The 19,240-nt window shown below is 35.6% G+C and overlaps 1 protein-coding gene across 6 annotated transcripts in view; it reads left to right on the forward strand.

Moving 5' to 3' along the window:
• LOC129953891 (fragile X messenger ribonucleoprotein 1 homolog) overlaps positions 1–19,240 on the forward strand; it is a 39,727-nt gene that overhangs the window by 9,108 nt on the left and 11,379 nt on the right. For all 6 annotated transcript variants that reach the window (XM_056067418.1, XM_056067417.1, XM_056067421.1 and 3 more), the window contains exons 3-5: positions 11,775–12,092; positions 12,177–12,342; positions 12,415–12,482. In XM_056067418.1, the coding sequence (XP_055923393.1) occupies positions 11,775–12,092; positions 12,177–12,342; positions 12,415–12,482 (552 nt within the window). The remainder of the gene's footprint in view (positions 1–11,774; positions 12,093–12,176; positions 12,343–12,414; positions 12,483–19,240) is intronic.

Consider the following 19,240-nt stretch of genomic DNA (forward strand, 5'->3'; position numbering starts at 1 on the left):
GCAGGCCACCACACAATCGACCCATATGTTAAGATTGGACGTACGTAAAATTGAATAAAAATGCAATTCAAATTCTATACGAAGTCGTCGTCTAATGCTAATTTCTTTTTATGTAAAACTTCTCAAATCAAACTTAGTAATTCGTTAGAAAAAAGTGTAGATATAACAAAACTAGTTATTTTATAGAATGTATGTATTTATGTATATTAATACAAAAAATTTACTTTGGGGGTTAGATGCCTGTCCGTCTGATATAATAGTCATTGCGGCTTTAAACAAAAACCTCATCAGCATCGATTTTAAGCTTTTTAACAATTGGGTCGATTTCATGCTCAAACCAAGTCATGTACATTTATCCATAAATGAGCGATAGATAGGAAAAAATGTTTGTTGTTTTCTTATTGGACGTGTTCACCGTTTGAGTTTAAACATTTACTAATCAAAGTATTGAATATCAGAAGATATTTGTATCGATTGTCCTAACCAAGCATTGAAATTGTTCAAAGCTAATCTAAAAACGATACGATCAAATTAATACAGAACAAAGTGAAATTTGCACAGCACGAACTCAATCCTCCACTAACTTAGTTCCACCTTTTGTGCTTAGACTTTATCCTAAAGCCCCATCAGCGACGAAGCTGGTGAAGGTCTTCCGAAACAAATTTTTGGGTCAGAAACAATCGATGAACCAAGATTATTTCGACTAGCATTAATAAAATAATGCATATAATCAGTATATGTAAAAAACTAGGTTCTAAACGAATACAAGTGTCGAGTGGCGTTAGGAGATGTTCAAGGAATTGTATGAATTGTATGATAGAAGCTTAAAATTCGTATACATATAATGAATAAGCCTGAAACTTAACAGCAGTTGAATGTTAGAGAGTTTCAATATTAACCAAGCTAAACAAAAATGTTCGTTCTAGAAGAATTTCCAATCAAATAATCGGCGGCTTGATCAAAATAATTAAATATTTAAAATAAAAGAAACAAGGCTTGAGTAAAGTTGAATCGATCCTGGAGTAATAAAGCTCCAATTGAATATACTAGAGTTAGAGATGAATTTAATGACTACTCTAATTTTCTTAAAACAGACTTTATATCTAATTCTGAAGTCTAATCCACAAAATGTTTGGATATATGTAAACTGCAAAAGAAGATCTGAAGGATACCCAACTTATATGAGTTATCAGTATTCATAAAATCATTACTCGGAGGACATATCAAATATGAGTGCCCAATGTGCCTTTGAAGTATCTTCTTTAGTTGCAAATAATACTTCTGCTGTTGTTGAGTTTCTTAACCTTCGTTCAATTGACTTTACTATTTCTGAGGCAACTATTTTAGAGTATATTAATACAAAAGATGGTTGTATAAGTCCAGATCCTGATGGTTTACCCACTATTGTATTAAAAAATGTGCAATATATGTGTGACATCCGTTATTTGTACTCTTTAATCGCTCATAAGAATGGTAAAAAGAACTTTGTTTGAAATTACAGATTAATTACTAAACCATTTGTTATTCCTAAAATGTTTGAAAATATTATTTGTGATATTCTGTCTTTTCACTAAAATAAATAAATTAGGTGGCTCAACAGTCCTTTGAAAATTAGAGCCTAGTGACTTACAACTCTCAACCATTCCTGTGTGCGAGTATTGTTGTCAGTGATAGAGGGGCCCTACAGTTTCAAGCCAATTCCGAACTGCTAATTTGAGAGAGCAAGCATGACAAGAATAACTCTTAGAGGATTTATCAATACCTCGCAAGAGGCAAAATCCGTGAAAAACAAGCTTTAGATGAGACCGGCATTGGCTTTAACCCAAGGCATTGGCTTTCACTCCATTTTATGAGAATCAAACTTGACTTTTCTAAAAAAAAAATCTACAATAACATTTTGTATTCTCACTGAACAACTAACCCACCGTAACCTTTTAAGAAAACTTCAAAACATAGGTCTTAAAGACAGATTTGTGTTATAGATATCTTCATATCTCAGAGACAGGCTATAATATGATGCTGTTTTCAAGAGTGAATGTTCTAATGTTTAATTCTGGTGGTAACCTCAGGGTAGTCACCTTTGTTTGTTATTATTTGTGCTATTTATTAACGATCTTCCGTCCGTTCTAGTTAATTCTAAGTCTATTATATATTCCGACGATATACACATTTTCTTACAATCAACTCTGTAGAAGACTGTTATCTTTTGCAAAAAGAACCTTCAAAGTTTCTTTGAATGGTGCAATATTAATGGCTTAGTTTTAAATATTGACATGTGTAAAACATTGCGATTTACATGCAGGAAAATATTGATTTGAATTTATCGCCAACTTGTAGTTTGTCAAGTTTTACTGACCTTCGGATAGTGTTTGACGAAAAACTAAAATTTGATTCTGATTAAAAGGCTAATAAGACTTTTGGTTTTATTAAAAGGTTTTCTCGAGATGTTTGTGATCTTTATGTTCTAAAAACTCTTTGTCTTTTTCGTTAGGTCTATCTTAGAGAATGGTTGTGTTGTATGGGCGCTATATTATGCGGTTCACATAAATAGATTGGAGTCCGTTCAAATAAGATTTCTACCATGCCCAAATCGAATCACCTTGCTACATTACGTTCAACGTATTCAACCAATAAATCCTTCATTTCGTAACGACTTACAGATTGCATTTTCGGGGTAATCAGTGGGTCATTTCAGATTTTTGAACTGCGTCACAAGACAGCACTTCTTAAAAAAGTAATGGTTCGATATTAAAATTACTCTGAACTTTGACTTAGTAAACGATCAGTTGTGGTGAAATTTTCTTGTCAATGGGAATCGTAATGATCGAAAAATATGTTCTCCGCCAGTTTGCTATATCTTTAAGAGAAGATGACTGCCCAAAAAGTAGTACGCTTATATAAGTAGTTCGGGAACGAATACAAATAAAACTCCTTCAAGATTCAAGATTGGATTCAAGGGAATTGGATGTGTACACTGACCACATTAATTTTAGTGTTGATTAGAGAGCACACATTAAGAGCTATCGACGTTCTACCGAACGAGTGAAGGTGTTCACTATAAAAAATTATTTTTGAACGAGTCAAAGGGTTTTATTGTGGCACGCTACATTTTTTTTCAAGTGATAAGATTTTTGACATTGACGAAGTTCATGACAAGGAAAACTAGAATATATTCCATCGTTTGCAATATTGAAAGCACTGCGATCATCAAATGATCTTCAATTATGAAGCGAAAGCAAGTTATAAAATTGTATGTATGAAAAATAATATGCTCATGATAATAAAAAATCAACTGAACTAGGCCTAACAAAAAACATAAAGGACTTCTGGAAAATTGCGAATGAAATTAGCGGAACCAACTATAAAATAGGTGTGGGTATTTCTTCAGAAACCCTTGCTTTAAGCAGTTGTTTGGGATGAAGTGAGCTTTTCAGATTGGTTTAGCACCAGCACAGGAGTCAAACAAGGATGCCCACTTAGCGCTCTTTTGTTCTCGTTAATTATAAATGATGTTGTGGATGAACATCCACATCCAATGTGTTACAATACGCCGATGACCTCGTTATACTTTCAGAATCACCCACAGGTTTACAATTGATGATCAATCGGTTATCTGCATATTGTAACAGATGGGGACTTTCTATCAACACAACAAAATCCAAAATAATTGTATTTGCTCGTGCATAAAGCGCTTATAATGGAAGAAGCTGGAGAAATAATGGTACGCAACTGGAGGTAGCAAAAGAGATAAAATATCTAAGCTTGAAATTGAGCCCAACAATAAATTTCAAAATTTATTTATCGGAGAAAGTGCAAAGCTCACAAAGTTTGATAAATTTAACATGGAAAAATATCTTCTTTAACAAACAAATTAATTTATCAACAAAATACAAAATATTGAATTCAGTAGTGAAATCTACTCTCTTGTATGCTGCTTAGGTTTGGGGATCAGAAGAATATGGAAAAATCCAAAAATTTGATAGGAATTTTATAAAGAAACTTTTCAACCTACCTCTGAATACACCTAATTATGCCATATATTTAGAAACAGGTTAGGTTAACGTGGCTGCGGATTAGAATCCACACGCCAAAAGAAAGGCCCATTGTGATACCACATGAATCTAGAGAATTACTTCTTACTAGTCGAACCATTTTGAGCTTTTTATAAAGCAAAGAAGATATTTGATATTCTTTTTAGCTAGTTCACTGCGATTATCAAAAGAGTAGTCCCCCAGATGAAGTTTGCGTTTGAGTGAAAGAGCAGGGCAAGTGCAGAGGAGGTGAGAGATTGTTTCCTCTTCTTCTTCGTCCATACAGCTTCTACAAAAGTCATTTGAGGCTACACCAAGTTGTATTGCGTGTCTGCCTATAAGACAGTGTCCCGTAAGGACACCTATTAAGGAGCTAATATGAAGTCTGCTTTGAGATAATAAGTCTTTAGGCCATATGAGTTTTGTGGCTGGGCATGTTGGTAAATTGTGTCAACAAGAATTTGCTATCGCAAAAGCTGTTTCTTTTAGCATAAGTTTACATGTAGCTATCGGTATACCTATTTCCTCCCTTTCAGGTGAAATAGGCATGACAGTTCCATTTTTAGCGAGTTCAACGTCTCTACAATTTCCCTTGATGTCTCTGTGGCCCGGCATCCAACATAGGTGAATGTTAAATTGCTGCGCCATCTCCATAAGAGACGATCGACAATCGAGGGCCGGTTGAGATTTGGTTGAGACACCGTCAAGAGATTTAATAGCAGCCTGACTGTCAGAAAAGATGCGGATATCAGAAGTTAATATCACGTTTTCTCTTAGCCATGAGAGTACCTCTTTGAAATTTCTGCTTGGAAGACGCTACAATAATTAGGAAGGCGGAATGAGATGCTTAGATTAAGCTTTTCTGAGTACACGCCACTACCAACTCCGTCATTTGTCTTGAATCCATCTGTATAAAAATAAATACTTTTGTTATCCAGGAGCTTTTTGTCTTCACATTCATCTCTGGATGGAATGGATACCTGGAAGTTTTTTTCATATAGGGGTTTAGGAATAGTGTAGTCTTTTTACTTTGGTATAGAACCAAAGAGGTTCAAAATGATGGAGTGCCCCACATTGTTGTTGGTCCATTGAGATGAGGCGTCGAGTCTTATCGCCACAGAGACTTTATTGATTACGATAATCGCACTTCGATAAAGACCCTTTAGCTCCTCCAGTTTCGCGACCTTCCAGTCGTGACAAGAAAGGTTCGGGTTACTGATCCTGATCATTTCACTAATGTCATCTGGACAAGAGGGTTCTTTCGGGATCCATGCGCGAGCTCTCGGCCTGCAAGAAATATCTTCCTTTGCAACGACCTCGAGTTTTACGCCTGGTCAGAGTTCACCCAGCATGCCGACAGCATGCGTATAGAGATCGCGCGACCTCTGATTGTTACAAGCGATGAGTTTGACATGATCTTGATGCCAACCCCCAATGGCTTGTTACTGCTGATGGACCCGGATGCTCTCTTATGACTTTTAGGAAGCCAGCCGAGAGCCCCAATTTCACCATCTGCCAACGGTCAGAGGTAATCGTGCCATCAATATTGCTCCTATCAATGACCGCGACTAGGCTCTTTAAGTACATCACTAAAAGGTTTAGTGAGAGGTACTCTAGCCATGTTGGGAGTGCTGGTGTTCTGCACTTTGGGCTTTTTAGGGACGGGAGTTGGCACCTCCAAAGACCTTTGTCGGTTTGACGTGGAGTCGGAGCGACTAGTTTTATCTAGAATGGATTTAGCCCACTATTGCTTTCTAAGGATGGGATTTCTTTCATCCCCCAATTTAGAACCAGGGGATTTTAGAATCCTCATCGCATAGCGCCGTTGTTTATAGGAGCTCCTAGGAGCATTCTGGAGAGGTTTACTCTCTTTAGTAGTGGAAATATCATTATTCACGAACTTTCCACTATCGACCTGAGAAAGTATTTTCGTCAGTGATACATCCTTTACCGTACCAGATGATGGGCAGTGACTTGGCACAAGCCCGGTGTAGATATAACCTGTACTGCACACGAAGATGGGCAGTGACTTGGCACAATCCCTTCTCCGATGTTTGGCACAGGTGCAACGACAGCCGACGTTGCCGCCGAACTGCCGTCCGGTGTAGCTGGAGTACCGGTACCGGTTTGACGTTTTTGCTTCGGGTTTTGTTTTTGTTTTTGTTTATACATTTGGATTTCCACAAGTAGGCGAAGTAAAGGGGGGTCCATCTGTGCAGAGATTCGCTTACACAGATGAGGCTAGCTAATCCGGAGGTCGCCTGGTATCCGGATACTCCGTTAACGACTGAGCTATTTTTAGAAATTGGGTCCTCAGCCTGGCTGATCATCGGCACGGGTCGTATAATACCTTAGATCCAGCCCAATTGGGAAGTTGAAGGGAGGGATACGAACAGCAGTTAAGCCATAAGCGTCCCAGAAAGGAAACAGGGTATTGACAGTGATGCATTATACAGTCAGGGAATGAGGAGCCATCAGCCGGTAAGGATTGGGAAGGGGAGGGGCGAGCGACCTTTGGTTTCAGGGCTCTTCTGGAGAAATAATTCCCGAGAATCATTGACTTACTCAGCTTCTAAAACTCGATAAGTTCGACGCTCAGGTAGAAGAGGGACTTTTAAAACTTCCAACAAGCACTCTGAAGTCTCAAGCTGACTACATCATCAAAGTCTGCAGCAACGATTAGAGCACAAGACTTTCGAAAAAACTTCTTTTATATGAGGTGAGAAACAAGAACTGGTGGTTTGCAAGATGGCAATCTGTTGGCAATGAAAGTGAAAGAACAAATGTCCAGCATCATAGAGAAAAATGAGGACATAATGAGGCATTCACTGATAGAAGAAGCTCAAGCCTCATTCAGTAGATTAATCTACAGTCAGCTCAGCTATAATCTTGGTTCCAGAAATTATTTCAAGGATTCACTGAGTTATGAGGATATATCCCTAATCTTTAAAGCAATATGTGAAGTTCTCAACTTAAATTTATGTCCTTATAATGGTAGTTTTAACCAATTCTGTACGCTGTCCAACTTAAAATCAAAAGATTGGAATTTTTCCAATATTCAAAACTCAAAGACGCTACTTTTTCGGGGAAAATACTCTTACCCTACAAGAGACTATAAACCTCCTTAATGAGAATGATTGGAAAACATTAAGGACATTTTCGAAAGATAAGAAAAGATAAGACAACACAAAAATGCCTTAAGTTTAATATCGTAGGATTTAAAGAAGCAAAAGATTTGCTGTCCGTATTTTTAAATCTCAGCAATACTTTTTGTGTTCAGAATTGGTGAGCGTGTCTGAAAGAATTATTCACAGAAATTTTTAAATTCTTAAGAAGGAGTCAACGGAAGTAGTATCAATAAGAAACAGTGCGTACCACTATTGGCGGATGGCCACAACGTTTAAGGTCTACCATTTAAGATGAAATCGACAATTTTAAGTGTTTTTGAATAAGACTAATATTGCTAAAATAATAAAAATACGAAAAGGATACTTGGCACCCAAGCAAAGAAAATATCTCAATTTTGCAAGGAACATTTTCTGAACGTGATGTTTATATATTAATAACATAGTAATCTTAAATTGCTAGGTTAGTACCAGATTTTAGAGAGCACAGGCTGCATCAGTAGTCCAGAAGGAGCATTTTTCCTTTTTAGAAGATGTTGATGGGTCAGAGAGAAGTGTGACCTAAACACAGACGAACAAAATTGGTTTCTTTCTGTGTGACAATTGGGTATATAGGTTGTGTTTTGTTTTTGTTGATACCAGAGTATTGATGAGTATAGGCCTACCACGTCTGCCTCTGGATGGTTTTGATTTCTAATTTGTTCGTTCTTAAGGGATCGTTAATGATTTACTAACAGAATAAGCAGCTTTATCAGCAATATTTGTTACCCAAAATGCCTACCTGAGCAGGAACCCACATCATTTTAGTTTTGTGTAATGGCTTGTAATGGTTGGAAAGCTGTTGCTGAGGTTCCTGATAGCATGAATGACCGAAAGGCTGTCTGCAAGCGTATTTTAAGGAAACGTAGAAATCTACGCATGCTTCTTATTCTTCTCAAAGCGATGGGCAGAGAGTTCCAAAGGCGTACAATATGATTAAAAAACTGACGCTCAGTATTTAGAAAATTGTGTCGGGTTAATATTAAAGCAAAGGACCTTTTTTGAATGAGGGAAATTCAGCTTACCGTATAGGTAATCAGGTTGTTGTGTTTGTATGATTTCATGCAGTTTACTCAGAGACCGAAAGTTTATTAAGCTGTCTAGGCTACAACTAGACATCCGTACCACAAAAATGGATATGTGATCATAACGACGTAGGTTATAAATATAGCGGGCAATATTGTTATAAGCAACATTCAATTTCCCGCTAGTCACTAACTCTAGATTTCACACCCATACAGCATAATTGGTAGTATAAGGGTCTTAGCAAGCAGCAGTTTTGATCGGGATAAAATTTCGAGTAACTTGAAGAAGACGGAGACTCCAATAGGCTTTGTCAATGGCACTATTAAGGTGGCCCAAGTGCGATTGAATACTACTAATAAGTTTCTAGCAGTGCTAACATATTCAATGGTTTCGTCGTCAAGTTTCAACAGGCGTGTCATTCCGTAATTTCCGAAACGATAATCGTCAAAACTATTATCATTAACGATATCGTCAATAATTTGCTTCACGTAACTTTATCACTATCGTCTCGTTCAATCGTTTTCAGTATAAGTTCGTTAATTATATTCCAAATGTCAAAATGAACTCAACGAAAGATAATGCTTGTTCAATAACTTGAAAATGTTATTAAACTTGGTTTTCCTTTATGGGAAATTTTGAAAATTTACAAAAAACGTATTGTTAATAAACATACCAATTATTTTGTGATGTTTGTTGTTATTGTCACTTTTTATGTCTTTATTTGTTGCCGCCGAAGATAAAACAATAATATGAAAGTGTTTGTTCAATATCTTATATTTTTGTAAATTAGCTGCAGTAATAAACCCAATTTGGTCAAAGGGAAGGAAGTGAAAACTTCATTTTATCCACAGGCAACATAACTTGGCTTCAAAAATATTTAATGTTTCCAAAACTAAATTGTATTAGTGCTTTGTGCAAGAGCGATGCAAAAATCGTTGCATGTCGAATATACCAATGTTCCTACGCCCCAAAGTTTGAATAGTTACAACAAATTTTAATATTGAATGTATATACATTATGAATGTAGAACGACAACCGTCTGGAAAATTTATTGTTTATAATATCATTATAAAGTCCTCTTTTGCAAATCCTGAACTACAATTGTTTTATTTATTTAACAGCAATTAAGAGAGATTACTACTGTTTTGTATATAAAAAAATGCGTAACCGAATTCATTGTATTTTATTGAGTTTTTGTTTTCATTGTAACAAAACTAAACTACACCGAAACTTTTTTGCTTCAATTTGCTTAGTTGGAAATTAATAGCAGACGATACCTAAACGGTGATTTTTTAAGAGCTTGAGAACTTTTTTTAAAAAAAACGCATACAATTTGCAAAATCTCATCGATTCTTTATTTGAAACGTTAGATTGGTCCATGACATTTACTTTTTGAAGATAATTTCATTTAAATGTTGACCGCGGCTGCGTCTTAGGTGGTCCATTCGGAAAGTCCAATTTTGGGTAACTTTTTCGAGCATTTCGGCCGGAATAGCCCGAATTTCTTCGGAAATGTTGTCTTCCAAAGATGGAATAGTTGCTGGCTTATTTGTGTAGACTTTAGACTTGACGTAGCCCCACAAAAAATAGTCTAAAGGCGTCAAATCGCATGATCTTGGTGGCCAACTTACCGGTCCATTCCTTGAGATGAATTGTTCTCCGAAGTTTTCCCTCAAAATGGCCATAGAATCGCGAGCTGTGTGGCATGTAGCGACATCTTGTTGAAACCACATGTCAACCAAGTTCAGTTCTTCCATTTTTGGCAACAAAAAGTTTGTTAGCATTGAACGATAGCGATCGCCATTCACCGTAACGTTGCGTCCTACAGCATATTTGAAAAAATACGGTCCAATGATTCCACCAGCGTACAAACCACACCAAACAGTGCATTTTTCGGGATGCATGGGCAGTTCTTGAACGGCTTCTGGTTGCTCTTCACTCCAAATGCGGCAATTTTGCTTATTTACGTAGCCATTCAACCAGAAATGAGCCTCGTCGCTGAACAAAATTTGTCGATAAAAAAGCGGATTTTCTGCCAACTTTTCTAGGGCCCATTCACTGACGTTGTGGCAGATCGTTCGGCTTCAGTTCTTGCACGAGCTGTATTTTATACGGTTTTACACCAAGATCTTTGCGTAAAATCTTCCATGTGGTCGAATTACACAAACCCAATTGCTGCGAACGGCGACGAATCGACATTTCACGGTCTTCAGCAACACTCTCAGAAACAGACGCAATATTCTCTTCTGTACGCACTGTACGCATTCGTGAGTGCGAAACTTGGTCACAATCGCATTAATTGTTTGCTCACTTGGTCGGACGTAAAGCGCGAAACACATTTCGAACCGAACACTGATTTTGGTAAAAAAATTCAATGATTTGCAAGCGTTGCTCGTTAGTAAGTCTATTCATGATGAAATGTCAAAGCATACTGAGCATCTTTCTATTTGACACCATGTCTGAAATCCCGCGTGATCTGTCAAATACTAATGCATGAAAATCCTAACCTCAAAAAAATCACCCTTTACTTAGTTTTAGTGCAAACGCTATCGTTTTGACGATATCACTTTGACGATTATCGTCTTACGTGAAGTGAGACTATCGACGAAACGATATCGTCTAGCGATTATCGTTTTACGGAATGACCCTCCAGGTTTAAACCCGATAGATCAAAGTTTCTGCGGTAGATGGGGAGGGATGTTAATTTGACATTGTTAAGGCGGAGATCGTTCTTTTTTGACCGCTGTGAAATGCGGAGTAGAACCTCGTTCATTAAAACTCCGGCATCATTTTTAGCCCCAAAAGGTCGACTTATCAGAAGCTGCAGATCATTAGCATAAAGATGAATTAAACAATGTGTAGCAACTTGTGGTAATTTATTTATGTAAAGGATTGGTCCAAGGATAGATCCCTGTGGCACTCCACTCAAAACATTGAGAATTGTAGACGAGTATCCATTGGCCACCACTCATTATTACCTTCCGCTGAGATACGAAAGAACAAGCTTACAGGACTCTAAAGAAAACCCAAAGTTAATGCGCAGCTTTCTACAAAGAATCGAGCCTGATAATCTAACAGTGTTAGCAATGTAACATGATCACTGTCCATTGCCATTCTTATTTCATCAATTACAAAAATTAAGGCGTATTTGCTGCTGCGCTTAGGCCGAAAACCAGACTGACAGGTACATAACAGATTGTTGATTGTATAAGATATTTTTGGAGCTGCGCCAGAACAGTTTTTTTAAACACCTTCGAAAGAAACGGAAGAATGGCAATCGGCCGAAATTCTGTTGCAGTACCTGTTTGCTTTTTGGGTATGATAATAATCTTACCCTTCTTCCATTCTAAAGGAAACTCTGAAGTAGTCAATATGCTTTTAAATGTGTGGGTTATATAGTGCAGTATATATGGACACAGTTGTCTCAAGAACTTAGGGTTCATTTGGTCCAAGCCAGTAGCATTAGATTTTTTTCACATAAGCACAATGGGCTTAAAAAAGTGTCTTTGTTTCCAACATTTAATTCATGAAAATTTAACCTTTTTTATTATAGATGTCAAGAAGAACAAAAATTTCCTTTCTCGCAAGTTCGTTTCCCGCCCGATGATAATGAACAACCAGCTGTTTATGAAGAAGGAATGGAGGTTGAAGTGTTCACACGATCTCTTGAACGTCAAACATGTGGATGGTGGACTGCTATTATAAAACTTCTTAAGGCTGAATTTTGTGCTGTCTGTTATGTAGGCTTCGAACATCAATATACGGAAATTGTTGAACTGAAGCGACTTAGAGTGAAAAATCCTAATCCTCCTATTGGGCCTAAGACTTTTCATAAATTTGAAATTAATGTGCCTGCAGAGTTGCAAGAAGAGTAAGTTACTTTCATCATTAAATGTCTAAACCTTATAAAACCTTGTTGAATACTTTTAACTTATTTACGTGTTTCTTTTTGTAGGGCCAAGGAAGAAGGCATTCATAGAGAGTTTCAAAGATCAATAGGAGCTGGAATTTGTCGTTATAATCCTGAACGTGGGATATTAACAGTAATTTCAAAATGTGATTTTTCACAAAAAAGAGCGACCATGTTGCAAGATATGCATTTTCGAAATTTATCTCAAAAGGTAAATAATATTTATACAAATTACTAACAACAAAAATATACCATATTTCTTCTTTTTTTTTGTTAACTTAAGGTCATTCTTTTGAAACGAACGGAGGAAGCTGTTCGTCAGCTTGAATCAACAAAACTAAATAGTCGTGGGTGAGTCTGCAATAAACTATACTATTTTTTATTTTATAGGCTATTGCTTAACTTTTAAAATAAAATAATTATAGTTTTTGAGTACTGATAGTATTTTGTTTGTAAACTTTAACTACAAGTACATAAAATACAGAAGCGAGCATAAATGAATTTTTTGCAATTGAATATAATATTTTATAAAGTCGTACCAATCTGCTAAATGAAAAGAATCGTTTCGGTCAAAATCTATCATTTTACTTTTTGTACACAATTCTGCACAATTTAAGATACAGATTTTGGTAGCTTTTGATTTGTTTGGAGCGTTATTAAATTTATGCAAATTCCAGAAAATAAATTATTAATAGTTTCGATAACCAAAAAAATTGAAAACAATCAATGATCAGGGGAGGCATTCCGATGTTCAAAATGATTATTATTAACTTTATCGTCTAGTCAATCGTTTCAGTATAAATTCGTTCACTACTCTTATACTGTATCTGAAATTTCAAAATGAAATCCATGAAATATAATGTTTGTTCAATTACTTGAAAATGTAATCAAGTTTTCCATACTTGTTTTTTTCTATGGAAAATTGTGAACATTTGCAAGAAATTTCCGGTTATCAGACATACCAACTATTTTGTGGTGTTGACTGTTTGATTTTGTATGTGTTTCCGCCGACGATACAGTCTTGGTTTCAAAATGTAAGTTATTTATGACTTATATTAGTTTTTAAGTGGTCTTTGTTAATAAAACTGTGTGTAATCTATTCACCCAACAACTAAGTAAATTTTCAATGAATAATAGTTTGTAATTTATGATGTTTGTTAATATTCGTTTTATTTACTTTCTGGAATTGGCATTGCTTTATTTGGGACTTTTCGTTGCCCCTAAAAAACTCCATTTTATCCACAAGGTACATAACTTGGCTTCAGAAATTATTTTGAATAATGTGCTTTGTGGAAGACTGGATCCAAAGTCTCAGTCTGACAAGTTTAATGTTTCCATTTTGTTTAAAAGGCTTATTTTGAAATTCGAAAACTTTGAACAAATCTAAACTAGGAAATTAGTTAACAACAATAATTAAAAAAGATTACATATGTAGTGAAATGAGACTATAGTCGAAACGCTATCGTCGGACGATAATCATTTAAGGGAATGACTCCACAGGATTATCATGAGATAAATTAAAGGGAAATTATGGAAGTAGGCCTGCAACCCTTATATTTAACGAACCACATGTATACTTTCTGAATAAAAATGGCGCTACGGACCTAAAACGATCTCGTCTTTTCTTGACAAGGTCCAAGGCTCATCTCCATAAATAAGAACCGGAATGATGAGCGCCTTATAGATGGTCATTTTAGATGCTCGATAGAGGACTTTACTACTTAATTACTATAAAGTCTAAAGAAACAGCGATTTGCAAGAGTTGTTCTGTCAGATTTAAGCGGTGCTTTGGTAGATAAAGTTCTCAAATAGCTCAAAGTTATAGCTGTCGATTACGACATTTTGTCCAAGACGTCGTTGTTCAATATCCCCATCGACCATTAATCTAATTCTCTCTACTTCCCTTGCAATGCTCAAAAACTCGTCACTGACACCACGGTTTGATCTTCCAATTATGTCAATATCATCTGCGTATCTGTGTTATTGGACGCACTTTTGAAACAGTGTGCTTCTAGTGTTGAAGAATTCGCATGGCAGTGCAGTCTTGTCTAAAACTTTTTTTGACATCAAAAGCATCATTGATCTGTTAAGTTCTTCTTTTAAGATACTGTGGGTATCAGTTTAAAGTCCGTTGATTTTACGTAGATCAGCCGCAATGTGAATACTTAGCGAACTTTTAGTAGTGCGTTGTAAATATTTGGTTGAGTTTCCCGATCTGAAGCCATACTAATATGGTTCATCTCAACGAACATTGGAACTAGAAAGGAAGATCATTACTCTTTATATTTTGCTCTCTTGATATTGGTTTCGACTGTTGTTCATAAACATGATTTTGATGGTTGTCCAAAATACTCACTGTCAAATTCTATGAGAGATATAATAAAGCTAAAAAGATTTCAAACCAAGTAAAGTTATATTTAAAAAAAAAACAGCTTCAAGAAATTAAAAAAAAAATACGTTTTTTTAGTAAACAATAACTTTTTCTCTTTTTGTTTATTATTAAAAAAATGAACTATATTACTAGTACCCGTAGCGAGATGGTTAGTGTGTAGGACGGTCACGCCAGAGGGGTTGGGTTAAATACCTGGATGTGCTACCTAAAGTACACTGGGTACTGGCCTCTTGCGAGTAATTCTTATCATGAAAAGTGCTTTCTTAAATTACACGTTTGGTCGGTTTAAAACTATAGGTCCCCTCCATCTCTGAAAACAATACTCGCACACAGGAATGGTTAAGAGTTGTAAGTCACTTGGCCCTGGTTATCTATGTGATGTTGCGCCACCTTGTTTATTTATTTATTCATTACATGCAAGGATACCTTCATTTATGCTTGGTTCTGTATGTCTGAAGACTTAAAACTTTTATAATGCAAGTTTATTAAAATTGCTTGAGTTTTAATTTCTTATTATTTATTAACATATTTCAATATTAAGAATAAACTTAAATCAATATAAAAAAATTCAATAAAAATACTAATGTCCTGGCGCGTATAGGGGCCTTGACTTTTTCAAAAGCTTTAACATACACAGAATAAGCACACAACAGTATATCGAATAAGCTTTATCATTATTGCTTGATTTTGAAACATAATTAATTTAACAAGGAAAAAAAAAACTTAGTAAAAAATGTAACAAGAATTTAACAAAGTAAAGCGTTTTTATTTTTATAAATGTTTTGTTGAATAATATCATATTCTACATCGTTCCATAGTTTTTTCTTGTATTGCATTCAGACCAGAACTCTGCGCTGCTAAAGGCCTCAGATTGACTTGTTGATCACTGATCCACTGCTTCGCAAGTCGCAATGTAAACTTTCCTTACCGTAAATAAATGTCCACGATAAAGCACAAATTTCGTCAGCAAAAAGCTGCATAATATGGTTTTCTAAGACGCACTTATACTGATGCTGGGCCATTTACTGCGCTACTATTGGAATAGTTAATGCATTGTGCCATGCAAACGAAGCCCATACCATAATACTCTCATTATGTTTTTTTTTTCTTTCTTTCTTTCGGGTGTTGTCGGATGGCACTGGTGGTATCTTAATGTTGTTGTGTTGCTTAACTAACTAACTTAAACTAAACTAAATTTTATTTGTTTTTTTTTTCTCTTGCTTTTCATGTCGGGTTCGACATAAGAAACTCTTAGTCCCCTCAATTTCTGACATTACCCGCATAGAAAAATGGCTGAGAGTTGTAATTTTACAAATCCCTGTTCAAAAGAAGGGGTTTTTAATGTTCAATATTTTACTTCATAACTTTACCCATTATGCAAGGGGTTTAAGTGTTCAATCTTTCCTATTTCTAATTTATTTGTTAGTTTGTTGACAATAAGAATAAATTCAATTATATTTTATTGGAATATATAAGGTAGCTATGAAAAATATATTTTTGGCATGCCATCAAATTTTGCACCGCTTCTTCGAGCATACCCATGTCTCTATTCTTCAATAGTTCTTGGAATGTTGGCTTCTAAATGATTGTTGCTGATTTGATTTAAAGAAAATAAAGACCAGACCAGTGCCAAATCACACACTCATTTCTTAAGATAATTCACTTTCTAAACGTTTTCTTTTCATATAATCTTTCCTTAGAAATTTTAATAAAGCTTCGAGATTTCTCCAGGTTCTTTCAAGTCGAAGTAAAGCCAAACAGCATTCACGGTAATATCTACCACTTTCACAAAGACAGAAATGGTAAAGCAGTGCCGAAGGAAGCTTCGTTTACTCATTAAGGCCAACACGGTTACCCTCCGTTGGGTCTCAGAGCACTGTGACATTGACGGAAGTGAAGAGCAAGACAAATTGTCCGAGCTTAGTCCGATCCATATGGTACCAATGATTTACAGGCTACTAGAACAAGTAAATAAAGAAATCTATAAAAGAGGAACCTATAGCCGAAGAAAGGTTAAACTTAATTCTTGTTTCCACTAGGCAGTGCAGTCTTGTCTAAAACTTTTTTTGACATCAAAAGCATCATTGATCTGTTAAGTTCTTCTTTTAAGATACTGTGGGTATCAGTTTAAAGTCCGTTGATTTTACGTAGATCAGCCGCAATGTGAATACTTAGCGAACTTTTAGTAGTGCGTTGTAAATATTTGGTTGAGTTTCCCGATCTGAAGCCATACTAATATGGTTCATCTCAACGAACATTGGAACTAGAAAGGAAGATCATTACTCTTTATATTTTGCTCTCTTGATATTGGTTTCGACTGTTGTTCATAAACATGATTTTGATGGTTGTCCAAAATACTCACTGTCAAATTCTATGAGAGATATAATAAAGCTAAAAAGATTTCAAACCAAGTAAAGTTATATTTAAAAAAAAAACAGCTTCAAGAAATTAAAAAAAAAATACGTTTTTTTAGTAAACAATAACTTTTTCTCTTTTTGTTTATTATTAAAAAAATGAACTATATTACTAGTACCCGTAGCGAGATGGTTAGTGTGTAGGACGGTCACGCCAGAGGGGTTGGGTTAAATACCTGGATGTGCTACCTAAAGTACACTGGGTACTGGCCTCTTGCGAGTAATTCTTATCATGAAAAGTGCTTTCTTAAATTACACGTTTGGTCGGTTTAAAACTATAGGTCCCCTCCATCTCTGAAAACAATACTCGCACACAGGAATGGTTAAGAGTTGTAAGTCACTTGGCCCTGGTTATCTATGTGATGTTGCGCCACCTTGTTTATTTATTTATTCATTACATGCAAGGATACCTTCATTTATGCTTGGTTCTGTATGTCTGAAGACTTAAAACTTTTATAATGCAAGTTTATTAAAATTGCTTGAGTTTTAATTTCTTATTATTTATTAACATATTTCAATATTAAGAATAAACTTAAATCAATATAAAAAAATTCAATAAAAATACTAATGTCCTGGCGCGTATAGGGGCCTTGACTTTTTCAAAAGCTTTAACATACACAGAATAAGCACACAACAGTATATCGAATAAGCTTTATCATTATTGCTTGATTTTGAAACATAATTAATTTAACAAGGAAAAAAAAAAAACTTAGTAAAAAATGTAACAAGAATTTAACAAAGTAAAGCGTTTTTATTTTTATAAATGTTTTGTTGAATAATATCATATTCTACATCGTTCCATAGTTTTTTCTTGTATTGCATTCAGACCAGAACTCTGCGCTGCTAAAGGCCTCAGATTGACTTGTTGATCACTGATCCACTGCTTCGCAAGTCGCAATGTAAACTTTCCTTACCGTAAATAAATGTCCACGATAAAGCACAAATTTCGTCAGCAAAAAGCTGCATAATATGGTTTTCTAAGACGCACTTATACTGATGCTGGGCCATTTACTGCGCTACTATTGGAATAGTTAATGCATTGTGCCATGCAAACGAAGCCCATACCATAATACTCTCATTATGTTTTTTTTTTCTTTCTTTCTTTCGGGTGTTGTCGGATGGCACTGGTGGTATCTTAATGTTGTTGTGTTGCTTAACTAACTAACTTAAACTAAACTAAATTTTATTTGTTTTTTTTTTCTCTTGCTTTTCATGTCGGGTTCGACATAAGAAACTCTTAGTCCCCTCAATTTCTGACATTACCCGCATAGAAAAATGGCTGAGAGTTGTAATTTTACAAATCCCTGTTCAAAAGAAGGGGTTTTTAATGTTCAATATTTTACTTCATAACTTTACCCATTATGCAAGGGGTTTAAGTGTTCAATCTTTCCTATTTCTAATTTATTTGTTAGTTTGTTGACAATAAGAATAAATTCAATTATATTTTATTGGAATATATAAGGTAGCTATGAAAAATATATTTTTGGCATGCCATCAAATTTTGCACCGCTTCTTCGAGCATACCCATGTCTCTATTCTTCAATAGTTCTTGGAATGTTGGCTTCTAAATGATTGTTGCTGATTTGATTTAAAGAAAATAAAGACCAGACCAGTGCCAAATCACACACTCATTTCTTAAGATAATTCACTTTCTAAACGTTTTCTTTTCATATAATCTTTCCTTAGAAATTTTAATAAAGCTTCGAGATTTCTCCAGGTTCTTTCAAGTCGAAGTAAAGCCAAACAGCATTCACGGTAATATCTACCACTTTCACAAAGACAGAAATGGTAAAGCAGTGCCGAAGGAAGCTTCGTTTACTCATTAAGGCCAACACGGTTACCCTCCGTTGGGTCTCAGAGCACTGTGACATTGACGGAAGTGAAGAGCAAGACAAATTGTCCGAGCTTAGTCCGATCCATATGGTACCAATGATTTACAGGCTACTAGAACAAGTAAATAAAGAAATCTATAAAAGAGGAACCTATAGCCGAAGAAAGGTTAAACTTAATTCTTGTTTCCACTAGGCAGGCCTCAGTTGTAATTATTGAAAGGTATCATAACGGGTAACAATCAATTATGCACCCAAATGAATAGAATGGGTATCATATGCGAATGCCCAAGCCTAGCCAAAAGATGAACGACAATATTAGGAGAATAATTGTTTGACGACTTATGCGACGTCTTGTCTTTGCCATCTAGAGACTTTCTAAAATGTTCTCATAAATAAGGATGGTTCAGGGAGGCACCCTTAACCTACATCCTCACCTGACCTAATACTTTCCCCCTACCTGGAGGGCACAAT

This window comes from Eupeodes corollae, chromosome 1, assembly GCF_945859685.1.
Source record: "Eupeodes corollae chromosome 1, idEupCoro1.1, whole genome shotgun sequence".
Lineage (NCBI taxonomy): Eukaryota > Metazoa > Arthropoda > Insecta > Diptera > Syrphidae > Eupeodes > Eupeodes corollae.